The sequence below is a fragment of the Emys orbicularis genome, chromosome 7 (assembly GCF_028017835.1).
Source record: "Emys orbicularis isolate rEmyOrb1 chromosome 7, rEmyOrb1.hap1, whole genome shotgun sequence".
Classification (NCBI taxonomy): Eukaryota; Metazoa; Chordata; order Testudines; family Emydidae; genus Emys; species Emys orbicularis.
In genome coordinates this window covers 34,026,381-34,038,739 of record NC_088689.1, presented here as the reverse complement: position 1 = coordinate 34,038,739, position 12,359 = coordinate 34,026,381, and the positions used below count along the sequence as shown (strand labels likewise).

Here is a 12,359-nt window from a genome sequence, read left to right as displayed (position 1 = left end):
GTGGGAAAACAGATGTAGCATTGACTTCTCTGTGCTAATAACTCAATCTTGGATTGTAGGAGAGAACTGCACCCGTGGGAAAGAGACTATACATTTTATTCACACCCACAGTAGGCTAGATTTATTGTTTCTGTCTAAATCCTTAATGAAGCAGACAGGACCTGCACAAATTGGCACCATTACAGGGCCAGATCGTGCACCACTGAAAGTAGTATTTGATAGGTGGGATAGGTCCTAAAGATCACTTTTTTGGGGAAAATGAACTGCTTGTTTCTCCAAGACAAAGATCGGGTTGCAGCCGTTAAAGAGGATATTGTTCAATACTTTCAGATTAATGATCTGGACAATATAAAAAGAGGGCTTATCTAGGAGGCAGGTAAAGCTGTATTTGGGGGCCATTTGGATAGCAGAACTCTCAATTGAAGAAAGAAAGCGCTCAAGAAAAAAATAGAACTAGAATAGGAGATAAAAAGATTACAAGACAGTCATAAAAATAGGTTCAAAAGAAGAATATCAACAATTAACTAATATAAGGGGAAATTGAATATGTTGATGAGAGATGCCACTGAAAAAGCCTGTAAGTATCCAAAGAAGATGTTTTATGAAAAAGGAAATAAAAAGTATAATCTTTTGGCTCAAAAGCTTAAAGGGATTCAACAGCAACATGTTATTCCAGGAAGTAAAAAAATCATCAAAAATAAATTACACACCCTAATGAAATATGTGCTATTTTTGCTACTTATTATAAACACCTCAGTATGTCAGATAAGCCAAGCTCTGAATCTATTCAGAAATATCTGTAAATAGCAGGCTTGCCAAAGATAAAATTGATTAAGCAACTTTAGTTAAAGAAATAACAGAGGAAGAAATCTTAGAGGCAATAGCAAGCATGAACAGTGATAAAACTCCAGGACCTGATGGTGTTCCAGATGAATTTTACAAGGTATTTAAGGAGGTATTAGTGGGTCCCTTGAGGGGTACCTTTTGCCTTTTTCTGTTAAAGGAGGAACTTCCACAACCTATGAAAGAAGCTACTGTTGCTCTCCCTAAAGTTGGAAAAGATCTTACTTTATGCACTGTTGAATCATGACATATTTTAGCAAAAATACTAGCTAGCCGATTGCAAAACTCTATGCTCTCAGCTTATATAAATCCAGATCAAACTTGATTAATTAAGGAGAGACAAATGTCAGACAATATTCAGAGAGTACTTGGAATCATCCATAATGCTGAATCAAGTAAAGATCTGTTTCTTTTGTTATCACTTCTTGTAGAGAAAGCCTTTGATAGAATAGAGTGGAACTTTCTATTTCAAATCCTGCCCCTTATGGATACTGAGTCCCAGTTCCTAAAATGGATAATTGCTTTTTACACCAGTCCAGAAGCAGCTGTGCACGTTACTGGGGTTAAATCACCACTGTTTGAATTACACAGAGGGACTAGGCAAGGATGTCCATTGTCTCCTTTACTTTTTCACTGGCATGGAGCCTTTTGCACAAAGGAACAATGAATCTATCACAGGAATAAAACTTGAAGGAACTTATCAGAAAGTATCTTTAAATACAAGTAATGTCATATTATTTTTAACTAAGCCAAATATTTCCCTAAAATTAATTTCCAAAGAAGTCCATGACTTTGGGAAAGTGTCTGGATTTGAAGTAAATTATGTCAAATCTGAAATGCTAGCTGTAAATTTGCCAGATTCTGAAAAGTCCTTGCTCCAGAAAACATTAAGGTACCTGGGAATTTAAATCTCAGACAACCTAGAAGAGCTCTATGATTTAAATGTCAAACAACTATTTCAGCAAATGAAAAAAGATGTGGAGTACTGGAGGAAGTATGCAAGTTGGTTAGGAAGAATAGTCACAGTCAAAATAACCGTTTTGCCAAGAATATCTTTCTTGTTTCAAAAACAACAAGGAGTCCGGTGGTACCTTAAAGACTAATAGATATATTTGGGCATAAGCTTTCGTTAGTAAAAAAACCCACTTCTTCAGATGCATCTGGTTGCATCTGAAGAAGTGGGTGTTTTACCCACAAAAGCTTATGCCCAAATAAATCTGTTAATCTTTAAGGTGCCACCGGACTCCTCGTTGTTTTTGTGGATACAGACTAACATGGCTACCCCCTGATACTTTCTTGTTTCAAAATCTTTCTGTGATTATCCCAGATAAAACCCTTGCAGGAATACAAAGGATGTTGTTTAAATTTATATGGAACAAGAGACCTAAAGTGAGAGTAGATTCTTTATACAGACCCATTGAACAGGATGGGCTAGCTGTTCCAAATATCTATGGTACTATCAAACTAGCCAGTGCAAAGCAGTAGCAGATTGGGGGTGCTCTAACCCAGCCAAACACCGGATCTATACTGAACAAGAAAATTGTGGCAGTGTAAATTTCACCAGCCTACCTTGGATTAATAAAAAATTATGCCTTCCAGAAATGTATATACATTCTTCATAAATTAATAATAAAACTAAATAAATAGAGACAATACAGTAAAATTAGTTAACAGTAAACATGCCCACTCTAATAAATATTCTTGTACCAAAAGTTGCATACATGCTATTTAAGTGAGGGTGCTTTGTTTCAAAATATCTAACACCCCTTCTCTGATATGTTCCTTTAGGGTTTAATGAAGAAATTCATCCGCTGTTCTACACGAGTGACTGTGGGAACCATCAAAAAGTTTCTCAGTTTAAAATTAAAGCTTCCAAGTTCTTATGAGGTAAGTTCCCCCGCCCACTGCAAAATATTAAATTTAAGCTTCAGCTAAACAAAGTCTTTTTAAAATAACTCAATCAGTGAGTACAAGGCAGTATTCAGTCTCTGGTACAAGGTTTCCTAAACCCGGAAATGAGCCAGACCCACTGAAGGGCCAATGGAGCACCAACTGCACTTGCTACCCGGGCACCTTCATATAAATTTTGCTTGTTGCTCAGCTTTGGAGTGACCATCATTTTGTTTTATCAGTAAGGTTAAGATTCTGTCACAGGTATTTTTAGTAAAAGTCAGGGACAGGTTGCGGGCTTCTGTGAACTTTTGTTTGTTGCCCGCGACCTGTCCCTGTCTTTTACTAAAAATTCCCTGGGGAGGGAGGGACAAATAGAGTGCTGCCGGGGGCTTGCAGCTGCTCCAGCCCTTCCACTGCTCTTGCGGCAGGGACTGACCTAACCCAAGCCAGCTGCTCCGGTGGCCCCGGAGCTAGCCGCTAGTCAGCTGTTCCGGGGGTCACTGCTCCAGCCCCGACGCTGCTCCTGCGACAGGGGCTGACCCAACCCTGGCCAGCTGCTTCGGTAGCCCAGGGCTAACAGCTGCTCCAGCCCTGCCCCAGAAGTAGTCATAGAGGTCCTAGAAAGTCACAGTATCCATAACAGAATCATATCCTTATGTATTAGTTATCTTTTCCGTTTTTTGATATACAGGTATATGTTTTCTCTTCTTGCCTCCTTTTATATGGTTAATAACAAAAGTAACCCTATAGCTATAACTGCTGGGAAAGAAGGAGTGGTGACTAGACACCACCTGACCAAAACGTTCTTCAGTTTCATTAGTGATCCTTCATTTTTACTGTGTAATGTGAAAAGCTGCCCAGTTCTGATAGACTAACCTATGTCTAAGTACTTATATGGCCTCCATTACCATAATATCTGAACACCTCATGATCTTTAATATATTTTCCCTCACAATACCCCTGTGAGGTGGGGAAGTAATATTAATCTGGCCAATGGAGCAGCTCCTCTGCTAAACAGCATAGGAAAATTTCTAAAAAGTCTCAGTGGAGATAAGACCTAAGAGACAATAAACAGGAGACCCCACAATGCCATTTTTGTAGAAATGCTTCTCACAGACTCTCTCACTTCATCACATTGCTTCCTTCTCCTGCCCTAAGTCCTCAAGTAATAAAGAATGGTATTTGCATTTTTGGGTTATTCTTAAATTTTTTAATAAGCAGGAAAGTGTGATAGTCATGTGTGTATCCTTAAGACTAAAAGAGTATTGCAATGTTCAGAGCATCTTCCAAGGCACACTGTAAAGCTTTTCTCTTTACTCAGGTGACTGTATAGGATTAATAAAATCAATATTTTAGGGGGCATTCATCTGCATTGACATTTGTTTAAGTCAATGTATGGTCCATGCACTAAGAGTCTTTGGTGGGATTATTAAATAGCTAAGAGATTCACTTATGATTTCATTTAAAAGTAACAATTTCATATCTGTTGGACTCTGTCATCATTTTTTTAAAGCTGGATGTACTATGCAATGGTGAAATCATGGGGAAGGATCATACTATGGAATTCATCTATATGACAAGATGGAGACTAAGAGGCGAAAATGTGAGTACTTTTATGATTTTTACATGTATTTATGTGTGCCTGTGTATAGATAGATTTCTTTGTAGAGTTTGTTTGGCTTCATGGCTTGGTCGGAAAGGTGTTCTGTGATCTTTACAAAATCTGTATTTAAAAATTAATCTCAAATACTCTCCAGATTATTTATATTAAAAAATTCTATGATTAGTTAGTGAAACACTACAACAGGCATACTACACAGACTTTAACATTCAGAATTAGCAGGAATACGAAGTTTGAATATACGTTCTAATTTTGAATTCTTAGGTGAAATATCTGAAACCACAAACACTTAGTCATCGTGGGAATTTCAGTTGAAATAGTATGATCCCTTAACTTACAAAAGACTAGAGTTTCTGTCCAATCATTCTATATTCAAAATGCTCTATCTATAATATGATGGGACATTGAGAAATCATTCGAGCCATCTAATTATTTTGACATTCCTTAATTCTATATTCATATCATGTACAGTAAACATATAATAATGTCCACAACAGACAGGACAGCTAATTTCCCCCTCCCACATACATAGTTTAGAAAAGCAATAGCTATCTTGCTGAAGGACATTTCTTAGGGATCAATGATCAGATTGAGTTAATAACCCTTAGGTTTGCTTTGGATCATTAACTACTCCCATTTGGTCATTAATTGTCAGACATCATCTCGTTGCCTGTTGTATTTATTTTATCTTTCTTTTATATATTCATTCATGTTATATGTGGTTATATATTCTGCTTTACCTTGTAAGGCTTTGCATTGTGTGCAAAGTGGTTGCATTTCAGTGCAAGGGGAAGCTGCCCATGGGTTCAATTAAGGTTAAGTACTGGTGTAGTTTTACATACTGAGCTGTAGTAAATTCCAGAGCCCCGGCCCCCATCACTCTGTTTTTCTGATTTACAAGTACTCACTGTGGCATAGGCAGAGGAGACAGAATTAAGCACAATGTTGATCAAACAACTCGCAAACTTTTTTAACAGTTTCACCTTTAAACCTAGTAAGACGTTTAAAAAAAAATTTAATTTCTGCATAGCAAATATTGACTAGGTTTGAGGACAGAATATTGCACTGAGATTAAAATGGCTATCAAGAATGCAATATTGCACCATCAAAGAGTGTTTTAATCTAAAAGTAGTATTGCCCTTGAATCCAGTTGGTATTTGTTTTACTAACCTTCTGAATTTTGTTAACATTGCTTGTGCTCTAATGAAATATTGAGGAGAAATGAGGCCGTAACAATAATAGAATGCATTCATGATGGCTGAACTACTGCCTCCTGTCAACACATGGATTCTTGACAGTTGCATTGGTTTGGAGGCAATAATGTATACTATTTGGTCAAATGCCCATATTTGCACCAGCTTAAATTTTCAAAAAAATTAAAAGAAAAATGTTTTCTTGGATATATATGATGTTATTGAAAACTCTGTGAAATTTTATGGAACATTTATGGTCACACAGAATCTCCAGGTGATGCATTCACCTTTTCCATTGGATAATTATAAATTACTCTTAATACCCAATGCTTGCAAACCAAAACTAACAGAAAATATAAAATGTATAATACTGTCATCTTTGAAGTAGCTCAAGTCTCTTCAGGGTGCTATTCCTGCCTGGGTGAAATATTTCAGAAATTATGTTTTTGGTAACAAACCCTCCAATTATTAACCTGTTTGGAAACTTCTTTTTGAGGGGAAAATTATCAAGAAGGTTATAGTAAGGCAGCTCCAGAAATATCTGCTCTTCTGTGGTTGTCCAGCCCCTGGTCAAGTTGATTTTAAGCCAAAGTGTGGTACAGAAGCTATAATGGTTCTTAGTAGATAATCTCTTCCTTTGATGGATGAAGAGCAGGTAAATCCATTATCTATGTCTGTGACACTGTTCACTGTGAGCTTTTGTTGACATACCTCTGGACACTAGGAGAGCTTGATATAGTCTAAGAAACAATGATAATTTACTCCTTGGAAAATGCGTTCCTATTTTAAAAATAATTAATTTTAATTCTCTCATTTGAAACAAAAAAAAATTAAATGATTGATGATAAATGTATGTGTCCAGTTGTGGATGCCTCTTATCTGATCAGAAAATCATCTCCTCCGCAGTTTCGGTGTCAGAACTGCTCATCTTCGCAAGTCTGCTCACAGGATGGCACTTTTTATCAGGTAAGAGGCACTCACGACTGTACATATTACAGATCCTGTCAACATTTTAATTGTAACTCATTGTTGTGGAGGTTTTATAACTCTATGTTCCTCTGAGCTAAAACTTAACATATAAGGTCTAAGTCGTCTATTTATTCATTCCATAAAGCTTGTATTGAATGAATGAATGAATGAATGAATGAATGAAGTACTCTCAGGAGTTTTAAGGCTTATGATTTTTTTAAATAAAGGCTCTTTATCTTCATGCTTCAGTGCATACGATGATCACCAGCAGGGTGTTAAAAGACATCTCCCACTCTTCCCTTTCTCCCCTTATCCTCCCTCATGATAATACTGCATGGTTAGGGACTGCATGGTACCGCATGGTTAGGGACATAATGGAAGTTTATACCTCTATAAAGTATCCAAAATTGGCAAGTAAAGAAATGTTAGATTTTCTAATGTTGTGTTCCTTTTTACTGCTTTAAATTTGGAAATGGGCTGACATCCCAGCTTCATATCCCTCTAGTGAAGCACACCAAAACTCAAGATCTAAACACCCCGAACACTGGAATTGAAAACTGATCAAAACTTTCTCAAATTTTCATATTGTTCACAATGGGTGTTCTAATTTGGCCTATTTTAAAGAAGATTTCAAGCTGCAAATTTGGATCTGAATCTGGTTTCAGTATTTGATTTGAGCCCATCTCTATTACAAATGATTGTTTTTTAAAAATGACCCCAATATGGACTAATATTTTTCTTACATGGAAAACCAAAATTAATGATCCAGGGTCAAATTCTGATACAAATGACACTTTGCAATTGTGCTGACTTCAGTTGAGTGATTTGGGTGTAATTGAGGGCAGAATTCAGTCCAAATGAAAGGGTGTTCTAGAAAAACATTTCTGTTTACGCATTACAATTTGTATTTGTTCAGTTAGCTCAACATTTTTAGTGGTATGCAGACTTTGTGCATAGGAGTTTTGAGTACAGTATAGTCTCATACTAAATTTTAGGGGTGTAATTGTCCTCATTGCTTGTGTGTAATTCCCATTAATGTTAATAGAAGTTAGGTGCTTGCGTTCAGAGTCTGCAAGACCAAGCATTAGTTTGAAGTGTGAAAGATTCTTAAATGTTAAATGGGATGGTTTCCCTTTTTCTCATGTAGTAATCATATCCTGGACTAAATAATCTGATATTGAGTTTATTTGAGCATATAGTTATTACTTATAACAAGAACTCACTTCAGGTGTTTTCTGTCTTCTCACCCAAATACCCTCGCTACTATAAATACCTTTGCTCTAATTGTCTGATTTTTTCAGACTTCCACACCTACAAGCCCACAACAATTGTGATCTCTCCAGTTTCTGACCTTTTTCTACCATAGTGAGAAAAATTCATTAACTTCTTGCATAAGTCTTGAATGCAATGGTTATTCTTTTTTTGGTCTCTGAGATTCATCTGTTGTATTTGAAGAGTGAAAAAAGAATGCAATATTTTTGTTGCTAATGATAATTTTGTAAAACCTCTCAGTAATTCCACCCACACAATTTAAGAAGTCTGTACCTCAACTGTGGTCCCTTCTGGCAGTGAAGTCAGAGGCTATTTGAACCCCATGTTGACATAATAGAGCATTCCTGGTTTTGTATTAGAGAAGCTCCAACACCTCAGTAAAGTTATATGAAGAAAACATCAGACTTAGACTGAAAAAATATATATTATATAAATGGAACTTTCAGCAGCAAGTGACCACAAGTTCCACCTTCCTTCCCTAATCACAGTGCTCCTCAATTTGTGTATCCAAATGGATGTGTTGCATTTTTGTGAATGCAAGATTAAGAGCTATTGAAAATGCAGCCTTGAATGAATATGAAGATAAGGGAATTATTTTCAGGAGCTTTCAGTCCTCCTTTCTCATGAAATCAAGTGACTCTGGTTGACTTGACTTTCAAAAGAGTTGAGTAACTGCAGCTTGCATTGGTTAATACTGGTTATAATGGGAGCTGTTGGCTCTCTGTACTTCTGAAATACCAGGCCAAGTATATCATCTTAGAATTTATTTGATCAGTATGAGATAAAAACATCTTATGAATGTTTTTGTCAAACCTAACAGCACAAGAATACCTGAATTATTTCTAGGATCACACAAGTGTGATCCAGTATGTCATACGTACAATGTAAGTTATGTAGCGTATGTATTGTGTATGGATGATATAATTATAATCTGACTCCTGAACTCACTGTGGTATAAGAGACTTTTTACTATATTTTTGAAAACTGGTTGTGGATGTAAATTTTATTGAAATGTATAAAACCATATTAGTCTAATGTTAACCCTAGAGGTAAGTTTTTAACTTTCCTTGTGGTACGGTTTAATTATATCTTGTTTGTATTTCATATAAACCATGCCTTCATGTTATCCTTGTTTGTCTTTTTTTGTTTGTTTGTTGTTGTGTTCTTCTTTTGTTTTTGTTTCTAGTCTTACCCAATGGTACTGCAGTATCGACCCAGAATTGACTTTGGTTAGACCAAAGGGCCGGATCCTACTGAGATGAATCCTGCACTATTTGTTACCCATCGACAGATTGCACAATGAATGGATGTGCCTGGATTAAGGGGACACAACCAGATTTTCAGCATGCAAATAAGGACATTGTCTTTCTTAAAATTGTCAATTGCATCTTTGTTGTTTCTATTAGAGCAAGCCAAGTGCCATTCTGCTACTGAAATGTGCATAAGATATTTGTGGTATCTTAAAAGTGTGCTGCAAGTCATAGCCAAAATCATGACGTGTATAGTCAAGATTCAGAAACTACAGAACATTTTGCCTGCCTGTTAGAAGAGTTTTCTGGTCCTAATGTTGATTACACTAGCAAAATGGCAGAATGCTCATTCCATGTGGTGTTGCAATTGTCACATATTTACTATTTTACTGATTATTGTTGTATAAATGATAGAGAACTGTACAAAAAGTTATGGATTATACCTTGAAAATATTTTGTATAGAAAATATATTTAGAACAGTGGTGATTGTGCCACTACATTTTTCTTCTTAAGTTTCCATGCGTCCAGGTATAGCTCGCTCATGAGTGTGCAACAATCATTTTGCAATGAATGAAGATTATCCTTACAACAATATTAGAACATAGTAATTCAACTAAGCCATTTTAAATTGTCTAAATAGATTCTACCAGTATCACCTAATAGCACCATAGCCCTTGTGAGTGCAAAATTGTATGACTTGCCTAAAGATTGGAATTTGATATACAACTATTTAGGATACTGGCAACTGGTCAAATTAGGTTTCTTTTAATAAAGTCAGTGTAAAAGTGAGGTTAAAATAATTTAAATGTCTATTAAAAAAGCAGAAATTCCTGTCTAAAATTACACCATATAGCAAACATTTATATATCTTTTGTCACTCTGTGCCGTTCACTTTATTTTTAAGATTGGGTTTAGATGTGTCCAAGTGTGGCATATAATAGAGTAAAATAATACAAACTAACATATTTCAAAATACATAGCTTTAATGGCATTAAATTTCTGTTATGTTTATCTGGAGTTCAGAAGCTGTTGCACATTAACTTAATTAGTTATTGTCGCATGCTAAAGCTAGTTCCATAAAACTAGAGGTAATGCAATATAGTAGATAAGCAGTCTGGTGAAAATAATAGGCTGTTCAAGGCATTTTTTTTCTCAGACCTGGTAGTGGTGGGGGGGGAAAGTGCTTTTTTTTGCCTTAGGTATCACAAATATAATGGTTCTAGTGAAGAAAATTGTATTAAGGTTTCTGGTAACATTGCAGGGAGCATTATATTTCATGCATTTTCTGTAGTCTTCCATTGTCTTTGCTCAGTTTACAAGTCAGAGTGGGTTTTTTATTTCAAACTCTGCAGAGATACTTACAGTTCAATACTTGGTATAATTTCTACTTAATGCACAGCTACCAGCATTCCTACTTACTTTTATATGACTTTATGTATACAACAAAAAGGAAACAAATTGACTTTCAGAAGCTACTATAGAATGAACTAGTCGTGCTTAGAAAATCAAATAAAAAACCTAAATAAAAAACCACAGGATCAAAGCATAAAAGATAGACGATGGGAAATAGCTCCTATGAAAGTTTGGTGGCAGTACAATTTATATGTGTAGGGCATGCAAAGAAACATGCATTACGGGTGAAAAGCTGGCCTCTGAAGTCAATGAGAGTTTTGCCATTGACTTTAGTGAGAACAGGATTTCATCCTATTTGTACACACTGAGTCAGATCCTACCTTTGTGTTCCAAAAGCCACATAACAAGGGGGAGTAGAGACATTGCCCGTAGCATTCTGTTAAGGAATCCTGCCATTGCAGATGAAGATTGCATATAATGTGCTGACACAGGGTGCCATGGGAAACACTCTGATACTCCCTTCTGCAGGCACAGTGTGCTGACTAGTATTGGGGCTAGTTGGGCCATACTGTTGATAGCAACAGATGCACTTGCTGGTTGCAAAGGCTAGTCACCTCTTGCCCTCCCAGTCCATGGCATGCTCCTTTCCAGTCCATGGCACCCTCATTGGCAGATTGACAAGCTGCTCCATGTCGGTAGATCCCAGCTCCTACACAGAGCCTTAACAAATGCAGTGGTACTCTTCACAGACACAGAGGTCTGCCCACATGGATCAGGTTGCAGGAGTGAGATCCAAATTTCTATTGCATATCCATGTTATCTGCATCATACTAAATTCCTTTATAAAGAATCAATACAATGTTGTTTCTAAATATTTACATGTATGTACTAATGACACCCTGCAATTTTTATATCCTTCACATCATAGAAGTGTTTTTATGCCAGGAGTATTTTCAAGGTGGCTTCACATTAAAATGAAAGGTTTGTTTCAAAGCTTTTGGTTTCAGTTCATCATAAAATTAATAGCAATATTTCAAGTTTAATTATTAGTTGATTCGGGGGAGACAGTGTATTTCTTTAGTTGCATATTTGCTGGTTTCATACATTTGGACTGGGTGTTTTAAACAAACAGAAGGACAGCACAGAATTTGTTTGCAGTGTTGTTGTAGCCATGTAGTCTCAGGATAGTGGAGAGACAAGGTAGGTGAGGTAATATTTATTGGACCAACTTCTGTTGGTGAAAGACAAGCTTTCAAGCTCACGGAGCTCTTCTTCAGGTCTGAGAAAAGTACGCAGAGTGTCACAGCTAAATACAAGATGGAACAAATTGCTAAATGTAAGGAGTTAACACGTTGCAAGAGACCATTCAAGTCATGAAGTGAGCAGTTAACACCTCTGCAGTCATGGGACAAAGGAGTGCTAGTGGGGCACAGATGGTTATAATGAGCAATAAATCCAGAGTCTTTATTGAGTCCATGATTTTTAATGTCTAGCAGCGTTGTGAATTTTTTCCAGCTTTTGAAGGTGTTATACAGACTTCCTTTGAGGATGAGGATAGGTCAGATATGGAGTAATTGCTTTGTGAAAGGTGTTTGGCCATGGGTGATAGGGTGTTTTTTGTCTTTTATCATTTTTCTGTATGAGTTCATTTGAGAGTGTAGTGATTGTCTGGTTTCACCCACAGTTGTTATTGGGGCATTTAGTGCAATGGATGAGGTACACCACATATTGTGTTAAGCATGTGTACGACCCATGGATCTTGAATGGTGTATTGTGGAAGATATTGATCATCATAGAAGTGGAGATATGTCAGCCGGGTTTTGCATCTGTTGTTCTGGCAAGGTCTGGTGCCACTTTGAGTTGGTGTGTCCTGGTCTGTGGGGAGCTTGCTTCTGATGATGACCTTGGTAAGGTTGGAAGGTTGTTTGAAGGCCAGAAGAGGGGGTTCAGAAAATATTTCTTTC

At 36.7% G+C, this 12,359-nt stretch overlaps 1 protein-coding gene across 3 annotated transcripts in view; it reads left to right on the top strand.

The window, feature by feature from the left end:
- Positions 1–11,379, top strand: part of PCGF5 (polycomb group ring finger 5) — a 73,722-nt gene extending 62,343 nt beyond the window's left edge. For 2 of the 3 annotated variants that reach the window (XM_065407424.1, XM_065407423.1), the window contains exons 7-10: positions 2,632–2,730; positions 4,250–4,339; positions 6,457–6,516; positions 8,978–11,379. In XM_065407424.1, coding sequence (XP_065263496.1) covers positions 2,632–2,730; positions 4,250–4,339; positions 6,457–6,516; positions 8,978–9,025 — 297 coding nt within the window. In that variant the 3' untranslated portion in view covers positions 9,026–11,379. The remainder of the gene's footprint in view (positions 1–2,631; positions 2,731–4,249; positions 4,340–6,456; positions 6,517–8,977) is intronic. The other variant, XM_065407425.1, reaches the window with a different exon arrangement.
- Positions 11,380–12,359: the final 980 nt, after the last annotated feature.